This window comes from Babylonia areolata, chromosome 26, assembly GCF_041734735.1.
Source record: "Babylonia areolata isolate BAREFJ2019XMU chromosome 26, ASM4173473v1, whole genome shotgun sequence".
Taxonomy (NCBI): Eukaryota; Metazoa; Mollusca; class Gastropoda; order Neogastropoda; family Buccinidae; genus Babylonia; species Babylonia areolata.
The window spans coordinates 44,375,524-44,398,833 of record NC_134901.1 but is presented as its reverse complement, the minus strand read 5'-3'; the positions used below and the strand labels follow the sequence as shown (position 1 = coordinate 44,398,833).

Sequence of the window (23,310 nt, the reverse complement as noted above, 5' to 3'; positions counted from 1 at the left end):
TACAGTGTGGTGTCTGTGTAGTGCTGTGTACAGTGTGGTGTCTGTGTAGTGCAGTGTGTACAGTGTGGTGTCTGTGTAGTGCTGTGTGTACAGTGTGGTGTCTGTGTAGTGCTGTGTGTACAGTGTGGTGTCTGTGTAGTGCAGTGTGTACAGCTGTGTACAGTGTGGTGTCTGTGTAGTGCTGTGTGTGCAGTGTGGTGTCTGTGTAGTGCTGTGTGTACAGTGTGGTGTCTGTGTAGTGCAGTGTGTACAGCTGTGTACAGTGTGGTGTCTGTGTAGTGCTGTGTGTACAGTGTGGTGTCTGTGTAGTGCTGTGTGTACAGTGTGGTGTCTGTGTAGTGCAGTGTGTACAGCTGTGTACAGTGTGGTGTCTGTGTAGTGCTGTGTGTGCAGTGTGGTGTCTGTGTAGTGCTGTGTGTGCAGTGTGGTGTCTGTACAGTGTGGTGTCTGTGTAGTGCTGTGTGTGCAGTGATGTTCAGTGTGGTGTCTGTGTAGTGCAGTGTGTACAGTGTGGTGCCTGTGTAGTGCAGTGTGTACAGTGTGGTGCCTGTGTAGTGTGGTACCTGTGTAGTGCAGTGTGTACAGTGTGGTGTCTGTACAGTGTGGTGTCTGTGTAATGCAGTGTGTACAGTGTGGTGTCTGTACAGTGTGGTGTCTGTGTAATGCAGTGTGTACAGTGCGGTGTCTGTACAGTGTGGTGTCTGTGTAATGCAGTGTGTACAGTATGGTGTCTGTACAGTGTAGTGTCTGTGTAATGCAGTGTGTACAGTGTGGTGTCTGTGTAGTGCTGTGTGTGCAGTGTGTACAGTGTGGTGTCTGTGTAGTGCAGTGTGTACAGTGTGGTGTCCGTGTAGTGCAGTGTGTACAGTGTGGTGTCTGTGTAATGCAGTGTGTACAGTGTGGTGTCTGTGTAGTGCTGTGTGTGCAGTGTGTACAGTGGTGTCTGTGTAGTGCAGTGATGTTCAGTGTGGTGCCTGTGTAGTGCAGTGTGTACAGTGTGGTGTCTGTGTAGTGCAGTGTGTACAGTGTGGTGTCTGTGTAGTGCTGTGTGTACAGTGTGGTGTCTGTGTAGTGCAGTGTGTACAGTGTGGTGTCTGTGTAGTGCAGTGTGTACAGCTGTGTACAGTGTGGTGTCTGTGTAGTGCAGTGTGTACAGTGTGGTGTCTGTGTAGTGCAGTGTGTACAGTGTGGTGTCTGTGTAATGCAGTGTGTACAGTGTGGTGTCTGTGTAGTGCTGTGTGTGCAGTGTGTACAGTGGTGTCTGTGTAGTGCAGTGATGTTCAGTGTGGTGCCTGTGTAGTGCAGTGTGTACATAGCGCAACTTGAATCACCCTCTGTTCACTGTACAACAGGAAAAATTCTCTATTCGTCACACTAACTTATCAGTACTTCATCGATGATTCGTCATGAAATGTGTGTGTGCACGTGTGTGTCTAAAGGTGAACAACCCCCTGTTCTCGGTGCCAAAGCCGTCCGAGACAATCCGCTCCAAGAAAGAGCAACGCATTGGAGTGCACTACGAAGGGAGCAAGGACAAGGCCACGGCCACAGGACGACTGATCGTGTCCTGCACCAGCCCCACAGATGGAGTCACCTCCATCCAGTGGGTGTATTACCTCAAGGGTGTCAGTCTTAAACAAGAGCCAGCCCAGCCCCAGCACAAGGTTTCGCACCTATAATAGTGGTGTGAAAAACACATGCAGGGTAAACAAACCTCATCTTTTCTTGGCTTACTTTGATTAGGGACATGAAGACAACTAGGATGACCTGACTGATTAGTGATAAGTAGAACTAAAAGCGACAGAAACAGACAAACAGGAGGATATCAAATCATAATATTTGATTATTGTGTGCAGCCAGACTGTTATCACATGACTCACACGACTTATCTTTATACTAGCATATATAGTTGTTGTTGAAACTGAAAACTGTTTTTTTTAACATATTTTTACTCCACTTTTTTCTCATCACATTTTATCAGACTTACACGTTTTGTTTTGAGACCGGAGCAGCATGACATTGCACTTGTTATTTTTGTAGTAATTTTAAAAAAGACATCCTGTTTAATAGCATTGTACAATTTAAACTGTGATATTATCCCCTTTTTTTTTTTTTTTTTTTTTTTTTACCTTCACTGTACTTCTTGAACCAGTCTTGGTAATATGCAGATCTGAGTCCACCCTTACATCAGTTTTGATGTTAAGTTCATTCAGTTCAGTCTTTGATTTTGACCCCAAAGTGTTGATGCAGCACTTTGACAGTGGCAGTATTTTTGGTTTCTTTAATACCTATTGATATTAAACTATTTTGTACAGTTCTTGAAGAGTGCATTTTGATTGACATTGTCTGAGTGTGCTTGAGACTGGACACAGTGTGTGCATGGTTTGTACAGGAAATAGCCTTGGTCATCCTCGGTAGACTTTGAATTGTTGTAACTGCAGGTGGAGACACCGGATCTGCTCTTCCTGGATGCTTTGATGACAAGAGTTCAGTCAGAACAATGGGAAATGCAGAGCTGTAGTTTATATATATATATATATATTATATATATATATATATATATGTGTGTGTGTATATATATATATATATATATATATATATATATATATATATATATTGTATATATATATAAAACTTTGTGATTTGGACAAATGAGATGCATGCAGTAATAAAGACAAACTGACCACAGAAGCAAACATTGCACTCCACGGTTCACTGGTATGCACAGACATTGTCCTGCCCATGATCTGGGGACATAGCCAACCATGCATGTATTTGTTGGGGTTGTTTTTTTGTTTTGTTGTTTTTGTTTTTTGTTTTCAACAACCCACCGAACAGGATCTTTAACATGTGCAGTTGAGGTTCAGGCACAAGCAGGTCTGCATATCCATTGACCTGGGAGACTGGAAAAATCTCCACCCTTGATACATGTCGGGCACATTGATCGGAATTCAAAACTGGGACCCTTAGACTGAAAGTCCAGTGCTTTACCCGCTTGGCTGTTGCACCCATCACTTGGAGAAGAGACTTCAGTCCCTCCTTTTGCCACCAAGGGCCAAGTATATGTACTGGGGCAAGATGGGCCTCATATAGTGGAGTGATGGCCTAGAGGTAACGCGTCCGCCTAGGAAGCGAGAGAGAATCTGAGCGCGCTGGTTCGAATCACGGCTCAGCCGCCGATATTTTCTCCCCCTCCACTAGACCTTGAGTGGTGGTCTGGACGCTAGTCATTCGGATGGGACGATAAACCGAGGTCCCGTGTGCAGCATGCACTTAGCGCACGTAAAAGAACCCATGGCAACAAAAGGGTTGTTCCTGGCAAAATTTTGTAGAAAAATCCACTTCGATAGGAAAAACAAATAAAACTGCACGCAGGAAAAAATACAAAAAAAATGGGTGGCGCTGTAGTATAGTGACGCGCTCTCCCTGGGGAGAGCAGCCCGAATTTCACACAGAGAAATCTGTTGTGATGAAATGAAATACAAATAGTCTGCCAATAGATCAAAGTTTTTAAATTGAAATCATTCTGAGGTGATTATTCAGGCTTCCAGAAAACAAACCAAGCGTATAAACTTAAAATGAGAAGGCAAACTAAAAATGAATAAGAGAGAGAGGGGGTTGGGGGGGGGTCCTGTGTTTTTCCTCAGCTCTGGCAGACTGTCAGAGTCAAGTTGTAACATACAGTCACATCCAGTCTCCAGGTTGTCAAGCACTTGATCATACTGCTGTGAGGTAAACATGACCCAAGCAGATAAAGACCAACAGCACTGCACTGTTGAATCAGCCAGAGCCACATAACACACAACATAACACACATCAACCAGATTTGCAGACCTAGCTCTCACCTGGTGGTCCCAACACTGATAAGAGGAACTGACTATAGAACTGTCTGCGGAACACAAAAACGTCAGCACCATTATGACTCTTCTTACTCTTGCATGTTCAAAAACCATTGGTATTCTTCATAACTCTTCTATCATCTTCTTCATGCACACACACACACACCAAAAAAAAAAGAAAAAAAAAAACCCATGAGCATCTCTCAGACGTTTTCTTAGATATTAATGTTTGGAAGCAAAGTACAGGCCACACGACTCCATAAACGAGTAACTGAAGCACCATGAGTCTGCCAGGACCAAGAATATTTTGATGAATATGAAGATCCAGATCTCTACCTACCAACAGAAACAGAAGATGACAACACTGAATGATCAGGAAGCAGTATGTGTGGACTGTGAGTAAAATCCACCTGGTTCCTCAGTCATAACTCCATACTGTCCAAAATACATTTATCATCTGTATACCTGTCAATGTCTGTCTTTCGGAGTATTTGTATGTTTCTTTTTGTGATGACTGGGGACTATTCATTTTGTGTGCAATTGTGTGTGAATGGAAAGACTGCATCATTTGATCAATGCTTGCATGATTTAAATGTCTCTTGAAAATAAGCAATGATTGTGGCCATGAACTTTATGGTCACAAAGCTATAGTATTTCTTACACAACTGCATGTGCATATGCATCAAAACAAAATATATGTAGGTGTGTGTGTGAACAATTTGTGTGTGAACATCTTGAGAATAAAAATCCATTTTTATGAGAACTCCAGATTTCATGTTTTCATCAAAGTCTATTTGGGAATTGTTTTCGTCTGTTTTCCACTGTCCAGGCTAAGAAGTTAATATATAAACATATCTTGAAAATAGCAACTCCTGTTCCAACTTTGTGGGTCTTACAGACCCAAACTTTCTAAAGAGCAAAATACATCAACACCCTCGATCCACTCCTACATCGTGGGTCACACAGCCCCACACTTTATGAAGAACCAGCTTGATACCATGCAGCAGACAATTTAAAAGAGGCAGCTAATGAAAAGCTTTCAGTTGACCATGAGATGTTGACATCACAGTGTCAGAGACAGCCTGTGTTTGTCCTTCAAGTCAACAATGGACCACTTTAGACATTCTGGGGGGGAGGGGGGGGAAGGGACTGAGACATTTTTTTCTTTCTTCTTTTTTTTCTTTTTTAATTGATGATGGAGGATTATGATGCTGCAATGGAGGTCCATTGAAGTTTAGGACTATGTGACAAGGTTGTACTCTACACTTCCTATCATAATGATATCCTGGCATCAACCAGGCCCGAGAGACACAGGTAGTGTTGGTCAGGAAATTAGAGCAACACACCCAAAAGACATATCCATGAAGGGGATAATACTTGACTGAGTGGTCCCAGTCTTCACATTTAAGCCCACAAAACACTCAACTCTGGGTTGGGGCTGGCTGCAGGCTGAAAAACCCACCTCCGCTGGGATTGGAACACATGTTCTCCCAGCCGTCAGTCCACAACGCTAACCTCTTTGCCACGAAGGCTGGTATGAGACATTCTCTAGGTGCGTAGATGGCCGATCATTCATGGAATGTGTGGTGACAGCTGTATGGGGCAGGGAAGAGGGGGGTGTCCTCCAAACGGTTACAAGAACAGAATTTTCTGGTCTGTTTTGCTGTGCTGCAGCTATCGTGTTTTCTCAACATGTCGCATCAACTGCTAGGCTCCAACCTCCCATATTGTTCCCCAGTTTCAGTAGCTCAAGGAGGCGTCACTGCGTTCGGACAAATCCATATATGCTACACCACATCTGCCAAGCAGATGCCTGACCAGCAGCGTAACCCAACGCGCTTAGGCCTTGAGAAAAAAAAAAGGTGAATAAATAATAGATAAGCATACATAAATAAATCAATAAATAAATAATTATAATAAAAAAAGGTAGTTTTAGTAATAATAATAATAAATAAAACAATGATGATAAATAAGCAAATAAATGTAAAACATGAAGACACACATTCACACATACACCCACACATGCATAACAGGTATGCACCAAACATGCAGTTTCACAACCTAACTTGAATGAAGGTACTTGAGTGCTTTTTCATTTCACTCATTAGACTGAACTAAAACGACTAAAATTCTTTTTTTGGGGGGTGGGGGTTAAAATAATGTTTTCACTTTCTTTGAGCACCATTATATCTTTATATCAGTGAATGATTTATATGCTAGAAAATGTGAGTGGCATAAAAGTCTAATCAAATTTCTCAAAGATGAGGAAAATTCCGTATCTATTCTTTTTTCTCATTATTTTCCTTCAATGCCCAAGATTTGTGCTGTCTCATGCAGTAGGGCTGTGACGAAGAGAGGAAAGATGCCAATCTTAAAGATACATGTTAAGTTTCCATTTTTATGATGTTCTCTACTGAAAAGAGGCAGTCGTTAATTCATGTGCTCCAGAACAAACGTTTAGACAAATATTTTGACGCTCCAAAGTGAAGCTCTCGGTTGCAAAGAGCAGAAATAATAATTAGTTTCTGCATGTCTGTATCGAACTTTGGATCAGTAATACATTATTCTACATCAAGTAAAGCAAGTATCTAATCTGCACAGTTTTCTATTCAACAGTCGAATCAAGTTTCAACAGAGGAAAAGATTGTTGACGATGGGTGACAATCAAATAAGCTGTCGAGGACTCAAACGGGTCACTCTTTAAGCTTGAAAACGAGTAAAGTTGAGCGAAGAAGGGAAGTTACTCCTGAAATATAAAAAAAATGTCAAAACGAAACGCTATCAAGTACGTACAAAATGATGAACCGGCGTTCATTCGTCAGTTCAAACAGAAGATCGGCTACAAAGAAGGGCCAAATGTCGACACTAAGGTAGGCGTACAGGATATCATTGAAAAGAGAAATTCGAGGTTTTGTTAGTTTTCTGGAGTCACTACAGTCAGGCACCACATCACCCACCATGTCTGGTAATAAAATCGTCAGAAAATTACGATCTCACAATCAGGTTTTTCTGTCTTTTCGAGCATCACCCTGTGAAATTCCATGATTTTATATTCATCATCCACTCCCCTCTCTCTCACTGTCAATTTTTTGTCGTCTCTGCAGCCTCTTTCTGTCTGTCCAGGATCACGTTTGACAGGATTTCTGTTAAGATTTTTTTTTAAACTTGTGGCTCCCGGGGACTCCCTTTGAGAGTTATAATAATTATTGCTCAGAAAAGTGAAAATCGCGTTTCAGTCTGACAAGAAGAGTTGCTTCCCATGGCCACTTCTGCTCCAGAAACTGACACGTTATACACCGGCCGTTGTGTGTAGCAATGCTGATTTGATTAGTATGTGCAGCATCAGTGACCCTCTGCCTTTATATGTCCATTCAAGAAATGTTTAGAACATCCCAAGGACCTAGTTAATTAACATGCAGTGCCACAATTCTGGTTTGAAAGCATCAGGGAAACCATTAGCTGGTACCAGTCTGGTGTATATACATGTGTTATTGGAAGCCCTGGTTTGACTCAACAGCTGTGAGCATAACATTTCTTCAATGTCACTTTTGACTTTGGAGAGCACAGACAGCCTTGCAGTCCATCAGCAGTTTTCCAAAGAAAACAATTAGTGGATCTTGGTAGCATCTGCCAAGATCTGGTCCACGCCTGCTGTCTTGTACTGGTTCAGAGCAAACCTGGGTGCCCTGCATTGGATGGTTTCCAGCTTGTTGATGCCTTTTTTGTTGCTGGGTTTCCCAAGCACTCAGTTACAGGCTACACCAATGCTTTAGCAGCTGTATGCCAGGGCGTTTATTTTGGCAGTTACTGTCTTAAGATTGTGAGTCAGGAATCCATGTTAATGTTTTCTTTCTCCACTGCTGTGTCGACATGCTTGTCAAACTTGGTCTTCTGCTTTCTCTCTCAGTCTCACATACTCACACTAAAATCACTTATATTATATCTCTGGGGGGGGGTTTCCACTGTCTGAGATGCAGTGCTGCTGACTGCAGTCTTTTTTTTCTTCGTGGGTTAGAACTCCCACGTTCACCCGTATGTACACGAGTGGACTTTTACATGCATTACCGTTTTTGCCCTGCCATGTAGGCAGCCATACTCCATTTTCGGGGGTGTGCATGCTGGGTATGTTCTTGTTTCCATAACCCACCGAATACTGACATGGATTGTTTGCTTATACACACGAAGGGGATTCAGACACAAGCAGGTCTTCACATATATGTTGACCTGGGAGATCAGAAAAATCTCCATCCTTTACCCACCAGGCACCACTACCTAGATTCGAACCCAGGACCCTCAGATTGCAAGTCCAACATTTTAACCACTCAGCTATGTCATATATAAATCTTTGATACGGATTGCAGTCGACAGGGGCTGCTCAACACATTTCTCTGTGTGACATTCTGGCTTCTCTCCCCAGGGAAGCACCACCCTTTTTTTCTTTGCTGTTTTGTCTGTGAGTTTGTTTTTTGTTGTTTTTGTTGTTGTTTTTTTTTGGGGGTGGGGGTGGTGGTGGTGATTTGTTTTTTGGGTTTTTTTTTACTATCAAAGTGGATTTTTTTCTTCAGAATTTCAATAGGAATAAACCCTTTTGTTGCAATGACTTCTTTTACATATGTTTTAGTGCATGTTACACATGGGACCTCGGGGGTTTATTGTCTCATCCAAATGCCTTGACAGTAAATCTGAAAGAAGACAACTGTGATTTCTTCTTACGGATTATGTTCAGCTGTTATGGTGTGACTGCGAACAGAGGCAGAAGCTGGAGTATGATGACGACGAGGATGAGGACCGGTCTGACACGGAGGAAGAGAAGCCAGTGGTGGTGGTCCTGAAGCCTGGGGACCTGACCGCAGAGGAAGCCAGTGAAGCTGACCAGCTCCAGAAGAAAGTGGAAGGTTGGTGATCTTTTTTCATTAGAATAGAATAGAATATGGCTTTATTACCAAGTGTACCGAGGTCACAAGGAATATTGGGGGGAATAGTACCTACCTCCTTGGGCCAAACTCCCACACCCTTTAAGTCAAGCATCTTCAGCAGTTCTCTACTGTCAACTTATTTCCCTTTTTTTTTTTTTTCTTTTTTGATATTAGATTTCAAAATTGATGTTCAGTTCCATTCATGTATCACGATGTCTGTATTGATACCATCAAAGTTGTAGTTTCTTAAAAGGCCTAAAAATGTAACTTACCTTAGAATTTAGCCTAAATCCGTAATATATCTATAACTCACTTAACTGGCTAGAATAGTAACAAACATTTCTCTCTGTGCTTTAGATAAATTAAATGTGTGTTACTTTAACAGTGAATCAAATGGCATGAAATAATAAATTGTGAATGATCCGCATCTTCATTGGTAAAACCAAAATGATGATAGAATCTTTGTTGTTGCTTTTTTTTAGTGTTGATATGAAAATATTTTAGATTTAGTCTCAACTTTTAAAGTAATTTGTTTCTAATATTCTCTGTGTTACACTGGCTTTTACCTTATACATGCTGTCTGTCTGTCATTCAGAGGAAGCAGCAATCAGAGATGGGAAAATCACCTTCAAGAAGCCAGTGAAGAAAACTGAAGGCACACCATCTGAAGAACCTGCTCCAGACTCTGCCCCCAAACCGGCCAAGGACAAAGGGAAAAGCAAGGACAAAGACAAGAAGAAGAAAGACAAAGAGCAGAAGAAAGCCCACAGTTTGTTATCGTTTGGGGACGAAGAGGAGGAAGAAGAAGGATGATTGTTGTCACAGGGGTACAAGTGGCAGGACTGTGTCCATTTGAAAATCAGCTGAGAGATGGCCCGTGAGCAAATACTGTATGTATGCTGACTCGTTCAGCTCAGGATCAGCCCTAGATTCCCACACTTACCATCAGTCAGAGTGGTAACGGCTGTTCTTGGTCATGTTGATACAGTTTTGAACTCCCTTCCTTTTTGTCCAGGTGAGAGAACACCATGTGAATTACTTCCCTTGTCAAATTCCACCTCCTCAGTGAGACGTGTTTATAAATGTCTCACCTCACCCCCCCCCCCCCCTTTCTCCCACATTGTTCCCCAGACACCCACCCCACCACCAGCTCTCCACTTGCCCTATTTTTTGTACATGAAGGGAATTTCCATCTCTGTACGATACATGGTCAACAATTCATTAAGAGGTTTTTTTGTTTTTGTTTTTTTGCTGCCCCGTAATCTGCATACTCCTATGTCACTTATTCCAAGTCACCCGTACACAACCATATTCAGCTTTATCTGTCGCAGCCCCAACGTCATTGGTCCAACCATCAAATTCATCTAGAATTTTGTATAAAATATATGAAGAAATTAGGAACATTAATTGTGGACATATATACCCATGTTCCCTTTGTAGACGTTACGGCAAGCCTTTACCAGCAGTGCAGAAGCACCCGTTCAGGTTGAGCCCTAAATGGATTGAGCTGCACTTCAGACTGTTAAATGAATGAAGTGAAATTTGTTCTACGGAGGGTGGTTAGGTTATTTTTGTTTTTTTACAGCAGCACGGTCTTTGACACAAGAGTTTCTCTTCTCTTTTACTGTCTTAAGTCATAACTGACAGTTGCTAAATCTTTACAAACACTTGAAATATACTGAAATTCAAATTAGTATAAATCCCTATGTGCATGGGGGGAAAAATTCTTCCTTTGATTGAAATATAATACACAACTGTTGGAATGCCTGATGTTACAACATTAAAATGTCAGGTCTCTAGCAATAGCATCTGTTAAGAGTTTGATGTCTTTTTTTTTTTTCATTGTGTACAAGTGATTAACCTGTGTTTGTGTGAGAAGATATGGAGAGAAATAGTTCATATGTATAAGCTAAGTATGTGTTGTTGAGTGCATGTATCTGAACTGTACATGTATGAATTTGATGTGTGTGTTTGAAAATCTGTATGTGTCTTCTGTTGAAAAATCTTGTGGAAGTATTGTTTTATTTGATGGGATACATAATTAGAGTATGTTTGTTGTTGTTGTTTAAAACCAAAAAAAAAAGAAATAAAATATACCAATCGTCTGAATTGTGTGATGTGAAAAGTTATCCTACCATTAATACAGCTTTCGAATATACAAGCCTGTTCCCCCCTTTTTCTTTCAGTTTCACTGTCTTGCAAAAGCATGCAGGATGTTACTTTAAAAATCCTGTAATCCATGTAAGAGTTTGATGAGTAATGGAAACACAGGAATGCCAAGCATTCACCCTCAGTGACAAGAATCACCAGCAAGTTTATGATAATGAAATAATGAACAGGAAAACAAAAAGCTGAAGAAAATCATGCACACAGACTTTACAAAGTCATACCACACACTGACACCCCCCCCCCCACCCCCCAAACTCTCTCAGTCGTACACACAGGCATGCACACACACACACACACACACTGGCACACACGTGCGTGCGCACACAGGCCCACATATAAGTATACATGCTCAGAATGACAGAAAGATTTGAGAGAGTGCTGGTGTGCTGGAACAGGATAGTGAAGTACTGAGAATTGAGAAAGACCTGATCTTTATCTCTCTCTCTCTCTTTTTTTTTTGCTCTGGCCAAGTCAAAGCAGCATAAGATAGAAACACACACACGCCACACTCACTCTCACTCACGCACACACATTACTGGTTGGTTTCCAAGCCACACTTTAGTAAGTTCTCAAAATAACATCCAGTTAAAATTGTAGCCACTGTCAACCCACAGGTGACCTCCACGGTCACAACGGCCTCCTTGTCAGGACCGACGGCTGCTCAGGGGCCCTACTCGGCCCGGCGGAGCCGGCAGTCCCCACCTGCCCAGCCCTCGGTCCTACAGTGAGATGAGTGGGTGTTTGTCCCCACACATAATAATTTTCATCATTTTGTTGTTAAACTCATCCCAGTCGCATCGCTTGAAAGCGAGTGGTTTCAGCTTCTCTCAAAACACAAAACACAGACGAACTCTCCCGTCTATCAAGAAAGTTGATTGGTCGAAACGTAGATAAATCGGGGAGTAAAACACTGATCGATATTAAACAACTCCAACCGAACAAACTTGACCTTAAGGGTGTAGACGCCAATAGGTCCAACAACTTGAACGCGCACTGATCGACAGCTTTAGCCTCCCTTACATTAAAGCCCTCTTTCCCGTCGTGCATCTCACAAGGTAGGGTATGTGTAAAGTTGATGACGTAAATGACTAGGTTTTGGGTTTTTTTTGTTTGGTTTGTTTTTCTCTCTCTGCTGAATCGTTGCCGACAACGTAAAGTGGACTCAGACGGGAGACTCTCCACTTTCGCGCATTACAAAAATTGCAGTTTGGGGGGAAAAAAATTATCCAACCAATGAACAGAACTTAGTTGAGTGCTGACTACTGACAGTGAAACTGTCGTCCTGGCCTCACACTGCCACCCATGAAACTTATACCTCTACTTACCTCTTATTCTGGGCCTCTGCTGGAATATTTTTAGTGACATTGTCAAACACTTGGATAGGTGAAAGCTGGTAAGCCTACGGTGTTATCAGCCTGTAAGGCATTTTTATGTTTTGTGACCGAATGTGCGTGACTGAACTTGTGAAGTATTTATTATCCTTTTCTACGGTTTTTTTCTTTTGTTTTTTTTGGGGGGGAGGGTGTGGGTTTTTTTAATTGTTTTTTTGTTTTGTTGTTGGTAGTAGTTGTAGTCGTGTAGGAACTGGCATTTGACTGCCTAGGCCTCACGGCCTTTTTTATGTCCCCTTCAATATCGGTCTCCTTTTATTTGTTGTTTTGTTGTGTGTGTTTGTTTGGGTTTTTTTTTGGGGGGGGGGACGGTGGGGATGGGGGGGGGGGGGGGGGTTGTTGAGTTAGTAAGCGGGAGGACTGATGTCCTCACCACAGTCTGGTCCATAAAGCTCCTCGAGGCAGGCAAGGAGTCTTACTCGCCTCGAGAAGCATTATTCCGATAACATGCCGTCAGGAACTGTCCTTTTTATTCTTCTTCTTTATTTCTTTTTTCTCCAGATGTGACAGGGAGGAACAACATTACGAAGAAAAGTGAACATTGGGTAACTGTGTGTGTACGTGTGTGTGTGTGTGTGTGTGTGTGTACGTCACGGTGTGTGTACGTCAGTGCGTGTGTGTGTGTGTGTGTGTACGTGAGGGGTCACGGTGTGTGTACGTCAGTGTCAGTGTGTGTGTGTGTGTGTGTGTGTGTGTACGTCACGGTGTGTGTACGTCAGTGTGTGTGTGTGTGTACGTGAGGGGTCACGGTGTGTGTACGTCAGTGTCAGTGTACGTGTGTGTGTGTGTGTGTGTGTGTGTGTGTGTGTGTGTGTACCTTGGCATGTGTGTGTGTTTCAAGTTAGTATTTTCTACCTGCATATTTGTGTGACTTGTTGTGGGATGAGTATTGTCTTTCCGGGATATACTAGAGTTCTGTACAGTTCCTGTTTTCTGTGTGTATGTGTAATCCTGTAAACATCAGTGAAAACGGCTCTGCAGTGACGACAATGCCCGGCTCAGTTACTTGACCAGTGAAATGGCCGGTAACTTGATGTGCTGCCGGCCGGGTAACTGAGAAAGGCTTCAAGTCTTCACTCTCACTTCCTTTCTCACGTTCACACAGTACAAATGCTCTTCCTTTCTTGCGTTTGCTGACACAAATAGGCCTCAAGTTCAGTCTTCCATTCTTCCGAGTCTGTCCCTGTCCTTATTTTCTTAAATAGCCTGTGTGGTTGACAACACTCATCTCATACTGTTGCATGATACTATCAGAACTTTTCTCTTTCGTGTAACTGATGAATGCATGACATGTAGGCTGGTGGTATTTTGGTGTACACCCAGTCATCTTGGCGTAACTGAGGTATGATCATCGAAATATACGAGTGGCAAAAACCGGCTGTATATTAACGTGAGGTTATGAGTGTGCCAAGAAAAAAATTACTGAAATAAACCTATGGCTCGAAAGAAATTAAAGAAAAACATGCACACATGGTAAATTTAATTCTTTGTTTTATTTATTTTAAAAAATTAAAATTTAAAAAAAAAAAAAGCTCTCCCCGGCGGGGAATTGAACCCCGGTCTCCCGCGTGACAGGCGGGGATACTGACCACTATACTACCGAGGAGCTGTTACAAATTCGTGATAAAATCTTGCATAAGAACTGATCCACTTAAAACCAGACGTTTACTCCTGCAATCCACGTGAGCGATAATGAACGTTGTACGTCCAGTTCCTCGGTAGTATAGTGGTCAGTATCCCCGCCTGTCACGCGGGAGACCGGGGTTCAATTCCCCGCCGGGGAGACACTGTGATTTTTTAGCGGGTGGATTGCTGATTTTAAAGTTTCCATATGTTATTTGGCATTGATGTTCGCCTTTTTTTCTGCCTCTCTTGTAATCTGCCTGGATGTCACGATAACATTATGAACTGAAGGGTGATTTGCAGACACTGATACTCATGTAATCAGGCTGCTTTGCGCCGCGGCCGCTTCTCTCTCTCTGTCTCTCTCTCCGGCAATCTCTCTTTCTTCGGTGTATACTTACTTTGTTGACTTCTCTCTCTCTCTCTCTTCTTGTAATTATTGTTTGTGTTGTTGGTCACTCTGTCAACACATGACATCCATCACTGAGCAGTGAACACAAATCTCTTTGCCTCACTGAGGGGCGGGAAAAGGATTAATGAGATACGAATCTGCGGTCTTTGTTTGTTTTGTTTGTTGTTTTTTCCCCCCAAGATTTTGTCAGTCTCAGTTATTGAAAGCGTTAAGTGAGGGCTGTGAAAAGCCGATGATGGGCCTGCCGCGGGCTCTAACCATGCATAAACTTTGAACCGCTTGATAATCCCAGATCGAGCAAACTTCCGGCCTCACGTTCGCACGCATGCACGATGGGGTACCCTAAAACCTATTTTAGTCTGTGTGAGCTGGGGAGGAGGGTAAAAAATGCATGTCACTTAAACAGCCAGAACATTACGTGTATAATAAATAGTTCGAGCGGAGCCACGTTATGCCTATGCCATTCATTCCCGATTGTTTGCGAGTAACTCCAGTTCACGCCATGGGACCATTTTCATCTGGCTCCCAGCAAAAACCCCTCTCATCCCGGTTAAACAATGCCTATACATGCGCCCACTGTGCAAGCTTGCTAAGTTCGTGTAAATAGCAGGCTGAAAACGTTGGACGAGTGAAATTGCACCCCCCCCCCCCCCACACACACACACACGCGCGCGCAACACTCATACACACACGCTGTTTCATATGATTATGTGATGTGATGTGCTAGTGTTTCAGCAATGTGACCATTAGATATTGCGTTGGATTAAAAAAAATTGTTTTTGTTATTGTTGTTAATTGATGTATTTCATTATTCACAGAAAGTTGATTACCTTATATTAATGACCCCTTTCTCTACATACCCCCACAGTTTTATCCTCACACGCACACTGCTTGACCTGAAACACACACACACACACACACACACACACACACACACACACACACACATATACACACGATTGGTGGAACATATTTGACATGTTGAGAGGGTGTTATTAAGATATAAGCGGCAAAGAATAATCCTAGTTAACAGTTCATAATATGATGTTTGCAGTGAACTTATAGTGTCAATAACAGTAGCATAAATTACAAATCAAGTTATGATACCACGCTCTGTGATGTACAAAACATATACAAAAACTAACTTAATCTTAACCACACAACAGAGTACATGTTCATAAACATAACTTAAACAAACGGATAAGTTAATTTAGTCTTAAACCTGCAGTAGCTTACTTTCGCAATAACAAAGCAAGTCGGATCAACTGTGCTGACTGTATTCCAGAATCCGTCATCTGACGCACTTTGTGAACTCGTATGCGTACCCAGTAATTCTCTCCCCCCCCCCCCCACCCCCACCCCTCCGCCCCCCTTCACCTCGTCCCACTCGATTTTTTTCCTTCCCTCGTCTAATATCACTTACAGTGAAAAGACGTTAAACTAAAGAACGAACGTGTTTATGGCTTTATTTCAGATATGAAAACTCCATTAACAAAGACCTTTACAGAATTCAGACTGGTACGTACTTTGATACAGCTTGCTTATACCTTATTCAGAACAGATGATTTTAATAATACAGAATAAAACGTTTGTTTTGAAGAGACGCTTTTGCAACTATATCTCGACAAAATGCCACAGTCATTGTTTTTGTTCATAACATAAAATCATGGAAACTATATAATTACTATCTTTATTGTCGTTACTCTTCTTTCTTTCTCTTTTTTTGATTTTTTTTTTTTTTTTTTTTTTTACCTTCTGTTTAATGCTTTATTTCTTTTCTTCTTCTTTTTTTTTGTATACATATTTGTCATTCATTCTTTTCCGTCCTTTGCCTTTGGTTCATTCTTTGAATGATTCTACAGTTATCGCCATTTCTTTCCACATTACAACTAGATTTTATAAATCAAATAAACTTTCTTCTATGCAGTCTTTTAGTAAACTTACAAATTCATTGAATTTTAGAATCAGCAGTTTTCTGTTTAACAAGGAAATTAATTATCATCTATTCTGGTGATCAAGTTTATTTTGATACGGCTCAAGAGCTCTTCAACGACATTCTTAACCAATGGAGTGTTAAAGTTGTAAAATTACAGTTATTTATCTTCTTTTTTAAGATTTAAGGCGTTAAAGTGAGAGTAGTCATCATCATCATCATCATAGCAACAACACCAACAACTGACAATAATGCTAATACTGTCGGTTGCGTCATTCAATGAAATGCAATAATGCTTAAGGCACATAATGTATTTGAAATAAAATGAAATAATCTAATGTATCATGATTACAAGTGAGATTTCTATAACCACCTCTTCCTCCATCCTCACTCCCCTGCCTACGTTGCACACATTCACCTCAACATCATGGTAAACACCCAACTGAATATCATCCACGTGATCATAACACCAGACACTGAGCGGGCCATTATATATATATCGTAGGCGAGCCACGAGCAGGGGATTTAACCACTTATGTAAGGCCACTGTTAGGCTCCACGAAAACGTCAGTTAGTCTCAATAATGATTACATGAACTTCACACATTACATGGATCTGACTATATATTACACATTGACAGCTTCCTATTGCCTCCATTATTGATAGAATTTCTCGTTGTTTATCACGCCCAGAAAATCAGTGGAGATTTTTTTCCCCGCAAGTGGAAACAGAAGCACGTCTGCTGTACGTATACACATCGCTGTTTTCCCCAGCAGAACGCCGTGTGCGCATGTCCAAAGTTTCGTTGCCGTGTCTGGCGACACAATGGCAATGAGGAAAACAAACGTTATGAACATTGTCATCGCAACCACCACCAATTATCTTCTTCCTTCCTCTCACTCTGCTCCAAATCATGTCCACTGGACACAGTGTACGAAACCTACTCGTCGAAAGTCCTTTCGATATAGCTTCAACGATTCAAGCGGAAAGAGACAGGAGGAACGAAAGGAGAAAATCGTTCTGTTTCCTCACGCACTGAGAGCAAGAAACTGAAGAAACAAATCAACCTTTCTCCACGAGAGGCCCTGACAGGGTGCAAACAGTGAGCTCGCTACTCCCTGAAAGCAAAGCAAGCGAAGTGCATTTTTTGGGTCAGGTTTTAGGCCAGGAAACATAGAGATGGCTCACTATTTTTAGACTGCGGTGTGCTTTTTATGGGAAAATAAAACGGCTGCAAGATACGATATTCTGTAGCCACAATTGATGAAGAATGTACATGTCCGTCAAAAATTGATGAACCTGTTAAAATTGATCACAAAGAGAGATCGAGAAGACGAGAACAAAACTGCAGCCTCACTCTCCCTCTCTCAGTCTCTCTCGCTCTCTCTCCCTCACACACACACACACACACACGCTTGTGCGCGCACGTACGCGCGCACGCGCACAGAGGTGAAATCAGTTAACTGAAGCGGAGACATAAAATTAGTGTCGATTCGTTTCAGTCTGATATTCAAAGACACCATTTCTAAGAAAGGCTTTAAATAAAGCCTGACCATCTCGTCGGGCCAAAGCGTAAGACAGTCAGGTATCTCCTCCAGGTTTCTTCCACTGATTTTAAGCTGATTTGATGAAGGGTGTTATGGGTCAATCCGAACGATTCATAGTTGACTCGTGCTTCCTTCAGTGAAACTGAAACTTCTAAGACACCATTGAACTGACAGTGACTGTTTTGTTGTTGTGGAGGCAGCGTGGCCTGCATGTCTTCCATCTCTCTCTCTCTGTCTCTGTCTCTCTCTCTAGCTCTCTGTCTCTGGCTCTCTCTGTCTCTAGTTCTCGGTCTCCGGCTCTCTGTCTCTGTCTGTCTGTCTGTCTCTCTCTCTCTGTCTCCCGCTTTCTGTCTCCGGCTCTCTGTCTAGATTTTGTCTTGTCTTAAAGATTTTGTCTTGTCTTGTCTTGTCTTGTCTCTCTATAAGTAAATGTTGTCAACCATCCACCTCCCACCCAACACCACACTCGGCCACTACTAGAAGAATCCAGGGACTATCTGTGTGACTCCCTTCACTCAGTGGTTAGCCAACGATCGCTTCCTATACTGACCAAAAACAAAGTAGCTGCTATTGTAGCAGCTGGGACTACATCTTTTGTCAAATCACAACACACACACTCTCTCTCTCTCTTTCGCTCCCTCGCTATCTCTGTGTAGTAACACACACACACACACACACACACACAGACTCCCGGCCATCTCTCTCTCTCTGTACACAGCTAGGCGCACTCTTCCCCCTTTCCGTTTTTACCCCACTCCCTCCCCGCCACACACACAGGCGCGCCTCTCTTTCTCTATCTCTCTCTCTCACACACACACACAGACTCCCACCTCTCTCTCAAACACGCAGGCGCACACTTCCCCCTCTCCGTCGCCTACTCTCTTTCTCTCTCTCTCTCTCTCTCACACACACACACATACGCGCCTCTCTCTCTCTCTCTCTGACTATCTCGCGGCGAGTTCGTCGGAAGACGAGATCGTGAAACCTCCTCCTCCCCCCGCCCCCCCCCCCCTCCTCCACCGCACCCCCAAACCCCCGTCTCATTTTTTATCTGCTCTGAGTTGTATTGTGAGGCCAGTTCCCAACGTTGCCTCCTTCCCAAGCCCCCCTCCCCCCCCCCCCTTCCTTTGCTTTCCTCCGCTGAAAACGCCAGCTACCAACAGTTATCATTCAATTTAACTGCTCAAACCCCTGCGCTTTCATGACAACCATTCCATGGGCACAACGGACTATAAACAACCATACCATCCATGTCTCAACAAGTGAAGACTCGTCCTCTTGCAACAACCGAGCGAGCATAGGGAAGTGTGCGAAGTTCGATATGTGGGGGGAGGGGAGTGACGGGGAGGGGGCGGGGGGGGGTATAATATACATATTGAAGAACCTTTTAAAAAAAACAAAAAAAACAAATTCCAACCGAGACGAAATCCCGGCGGTCCCGGATTGTCCTCCCCTTCTGCCAGTGGGGGAGGGGGTGGGGGTGGGAGAGAGAGAAAAGAAAAGCCTGCTCTTACGTCATTTTGACGTGAGCTTTAACTTGGCTGCGGCCGAGACGACTGCAGCCCCGACGACTGCAGTTTCGACCGTCCGCCATTTTGACCTACATTTGCCCTTGTGGTGGAAGTGAACGTAGCCGAAGGCCCAGGACTGAGGCACTTTGTTCGCTCTGTTTTGCTACAGTCCAACAGGACGGACCAGCCTGAACCTTGTTGTTCGGCACTGCATGAATATATATCTTTCTATTACCGTATGTAATAAGCAATGTAGGTTAAAAAAAAATTCAGTTTTTAAAAAGCGTCCGACTCAATTGTTTAAAAACGTTGCGGCTGGATCTGCCGACGTCGTCGGAACTGTTTATCGATCATGTGACTCAGACATGGTGAATGACGCGGCAAAACGGCCTTGGGGACACATTTCCGACTGAGTTTAACGTACGTCTAAGACCACCCCAACAGACCAGACATATTTCACAAGCCATGAACGATGATATCAGACAATGCACTTTCGCTTTACGCTCCATAACGTCTTTAGACGGCACGAATGTAATTACTGATGTCAATTCTTTGTGAACTGGGGAAATTTTGTGGAAGGAGAGGGGTGGGGTGATGTGGGGAAACTGGGGGGAGTTTTATACTCTCTCTCGCTCTCTCTCTTATATATCGTCTTATGGCCCAAGGCCGGTGTACATTCAACTTTTCTGAGTTTCTCTCTGTGATAACTTGAACCGGTGCTGAAGAGCTGCTGGCCCGGCCGCGCGGACAAACTATGAGAGTAGGAGAACCAACTGAGCATGTCCAGCATTTGGTCAGTCTAGTTTTTACGTCATTATTCGTTTACTTACATGTGTTTTCATCAGTCGCAGCTACACCAATATCATTCGTATTATTTTCAGGTGCCTCCGGCAATGACTGAGCTCATCATCCTGGTGACAACGAACGAATCCCTTAGTGTGGCTCATTGCATAACATTCGATGAGTTTTCCGGCTACGCGAAAGACACTTCATTCGTAGCTCCATCAAAATCTATTTGTGGTTTTTTTTCAGAATTCTTGCGGCATGCTTGATAAATCAATAATGACATCGCTACTGACCTGTTCGATCGTCATTCTATCCGGCACCGTCATAACTTATCACTGATCACCAGTCATCTCAGTTCATCATCAGGATCATCTCTCTCTGTCTTTCTCGACTAAGTCTCCGCTTTGTCTGTCCCCCCCCCCCCACCCCACCCCCAACACACACAAACACCCTCCGCTCGAGTTGTCATAGTAACAGCTTCGCGGGAGACACTGACTCAAAGAACCTGCCTTTTGTACTTGCATGATTTAAGTTAGGCCTACAATTTGCATTTAACTCGCGTCGGGTGGCGTTTATGTCTACATGTATTCGTGTGCTTGCATCTGTGACAGAGACACAGAAAATATGCAAACAAGGTGCACGGACTGATACTGTGCTTAATTAAGGCTGCGGCCAGACGAGCTGTATGAGGCAAGGAAACGGGAAGAGGGTCGCTGCTGTTACTTTGATGCCACTGAGTCCTCCCGTCGGTTTCAAGTCGCTGCTGCAGCAGCCGCGTAACGTACAACACTGATAGGCTGCGTCTGCAGTACCGGTTCGTCCTGGTCTTCCACTGACGGTTGTCAGTCTCTGTCGTCGGTGATGGACAAGCAATCACTGACTATTTAACTGCCATCCGGCAACGGTATTTATAGTGGTAAGCTAAACACGCACACACTCCGTGGCCCAAACACGCACGCACGCACGCATGGCACGTACACGCACACACACACACACACACACACTCACTCTCTCTCTCTCTCTCTCTTTGTATATACATGTACAAGCGGGCTTTTACATGCATCGCAGTAGCCGTCCGTTTCACCTTGCCACACAGGCGGTCATGCTCGGTTTTCTGAGGTGCTGCAGCCTTCAGCTGGTGGCTGGTTGGCAGTTTGGGGACTGCCCCTCTGCCGACTGTTCTAAAAACCTCTTGGTCGAAATCAGTGAAGAAGTCAGTGGGGATGTAGCGGGGCAAGACACTCTCCATTATGATCAAATTCTAACCCACATAATGGGGACAGCTCGCCTCCTCTGATGGTCATAGTCGGACACGACTGACTATCATGCATACCCCCAATATCCTTGTGACTCTGGTACACTTGGTAATGAAGACATTCTATCATTTTTAACAGTGCAGAGATTAAAAACAAACGCTGAAATACATGACAATAAAGCTTTTTATCTGTTGTCTGGATATCTGTACGGAGTAAAGAGTCTTCTTCTTCTTCCTCGTTCGCCTCCCATTTGATGAGCAGCCCGGTGTCCTCGATGAAGGCTGCCGTCCGTCGCAGCTCCTCCAGGGTGCCGTACAGTTTGGCTTCCACTGCTGTCGGTGTTGGCCAGTACTTCCTCCTGGATGCTGCATGCGTCCTACAGTCTCAGTGAAGGAGGTGGTCGGTTGTCACTTGGTCCCTCACCACAAGGGCACTCTCCACTCTGTCCAATGCCAAATTTTGTGTGCATGTGGTGGAGCAGGCGGTTGTGTCCAGTCCTCAGGCGGAAGATCTTGACCTGTTCCCGTCGTTCCAGCAAATGGTATCTGTCTTCTGGGTTATATTTGGGGTGCTGGAGGCGCCACTTTATTCCTTGCTGTGCCTTGATGATTGTCTTGATTTCATCGTATGATACCAGTTTGTTGGCCTGCTCCTGTGCACAGTCTTTTGCCAGAATGTCCGCTTTTTCGTTGCCTGAGATGCCACAGTGTGCTGGTACCCATTGTATCACCACTTTCTCCACTCTGGCACTCAGGGCAACAACGGCTGAAGTGAGAAGGTTCTGTTCTTTGCAGCGGGAGTTCTTGAGGGCTTGGAGCACGGAGAGAGCGTCTGAGAACAGCACCACCTGCCCTGTTGTTCTTGAGGAGTTCTGCGAGACTGTTGTGGCTGCCTCACAGAGGGCTTCTCGATCAGGTCGGAAGTTGGTGGAGTATTTTCCTGTTGGGATTGCAATTTCTTCATCTCCGTCTTTGGAGTAATGTAAAGAACAGTCAACTTCTGCTATGATTTCCATATCGATGGAACCAGAAGAGCCAGAGCGTCTCATAGCGGAGACAGTTTTCTGACGGGTGGACTTTTTGTTTTTGGACAGAAGAAAATAGTGGTGGAAGAAGCCCCGTTTTAAAGTCGAACCAAATTCACAGTCTGCCACTAATTTGTCAGAAAAAGTGTCAAAACATCTTAAAAGGTAATGGACTGCCCGTGAATGGATATGTTATTCTTTGTTTTTGTTCGTTTGTTTGGGCACGTAGAACAGACCGTCAGTAGGAAAAAATTCAATGTCTATGAAGGATTGTGAGATTTCAGCATTCATGTGTGCAGATGACTGAATGAACGTGATTATTTCCGAGCGCGGCCGGGATACTTTGAACGTATTACTCAAGTTGTTCTCAGTGGAGAATAAAATCATAATTATGATACTTAACGGTCACGGTCGGATTCTCAGCGTCAGATGTTCAAGCGCTTCGCGGGTAACCGTTTTCCCTTATTTTTCTTCAGTAAATGTATGCTGGAACTGGGACAGCCTAGATAACCTTGACCTAAATTTGGGCATTAATGAATATCCCGAAAAATCATAGTAAGAATAAAAGATACTGAACGGTCGGATTTTCAGGGTCAAATCAGTAGTGGCTCAAATGCTCTAATAGCCCATATATTTATTTTCTGAAACATATTCTGAAACAAAGACAATTGATAACCTTGAATTAAATTTTGGGCATCAGTGTAAGAAGTGATTCATTCAGTGCTCACGCGTGTTTCCAAACAAAGCTTGTCTATGTAAAACACCCGTGTTTCGGTTTTGTGTATATCTGTGTGTCTCTATCCTTTGCCTGGATCGTTGTATGCAAGTACCGTGGTAACCCCCCACTACAAACCCCGGCGCTTTCGACTATGTTGGCGTACACAGTAGGAATCACAATTGAGC

The 23,310-nt window shown here is 43.4% G+C and overlaps 2 protein-coding genes and 2 non-coding genes across 4 annotated transcripts in view; 3 read left to right on the top strand and 1 right to left on the bottom strand.

The window, feature by feature from the left end:
* LOC143300330 (hydrocephalus-inducing protein homolog) overlaps positions 1 to 2,249 on the top strand; it is a 142,558-nt gene extending 140,309 nt beyond the window's left edge. The window contains exon 90 of the mRNA XM_076613931.1: positions 1,440 to 2,249. Within this exon, the coding sequence (XP_076470046.1) occupies positions 1,440 to 1,679 (240 nt within the window). The 3' untranslated portion in view covers positions 1,680 to 2,249. The remainder of the gene's footprint in view (positions 1 to 1,439) is intronic.
* Positions 2,250 to 6,572: 4,323 nt separating this feature from the next.
* LOC143300367 (uncharacterized protein KIAA1143 homolog) lies at positions 6,573 to 10,860 on the top strand. Its single transcript, XM_076613981.1, has 3 exons — positions 6,573 to 6,709; positions 8,590 to 8,734; positions 9,351 to 10,860. The coding sequence occupies exons 1-3, from the start codon at positions 6,602 to 6,604 to the stop codon at positions 9,566 to 9,568; spliced, it is 471 nt and encodes a 156-aa protein (XP_076470096.1). The 5' UTR covers positions 6,573 to 6,601; the 3' UTR covers positions 9,569 to 10,860.
* A 2,989-nt stretch (positions 10,861 to 13,849) lies between these two features.
* On the bottom strand, positions 13,850 to 13,921 carry Trnad-guc (transfer RNA aspartic acid (anticodon GUC)). Its single transcript has one exon. It is a non-coding gene; the product is annotated as a tRNA-Asp (tRNA).
* Positions 13,922 to 14,027: 106 nt separating this feature from the next.
* Trnad-guc (transfer RNA aspartic acid (anticodon GUC)) lies at positions 14,028 to 14,099 on the top strand. Its single transcript has one exon. It is a non-coding gene; the product is annotated as a tRNA-Asp (tRNA).
* The last annotated feature ends 9,211 nt before the right edge of the window (positions 14,100 to 23,310 follow it).

Excerpts from the sequence above, each read along its gene's own strand:
- LOC143300367 (XM_076613981.1), top strand. The coding sequence starts at position 6,602 with ATGTCAAAACGAAACGCTATCAAGTACGTACAAAATGATGAACCGGCG. Across the intron at positions 6,710-8,589 it reads GGCCAAATGTCGACACTAAG|AGGCAGAAGCTGGAGTATGA; the intron begins GTAGGCGTACAG and ends GACTGCGAACAG. Across the intron at positions 8,735-9,350 it reads GCTCCAGAAGAAAGTGGAAG|AGGAAGCAGCAATCAGAGAT; the intron begins GTTGGTGATCTT and ends TCTGTCATTCAG.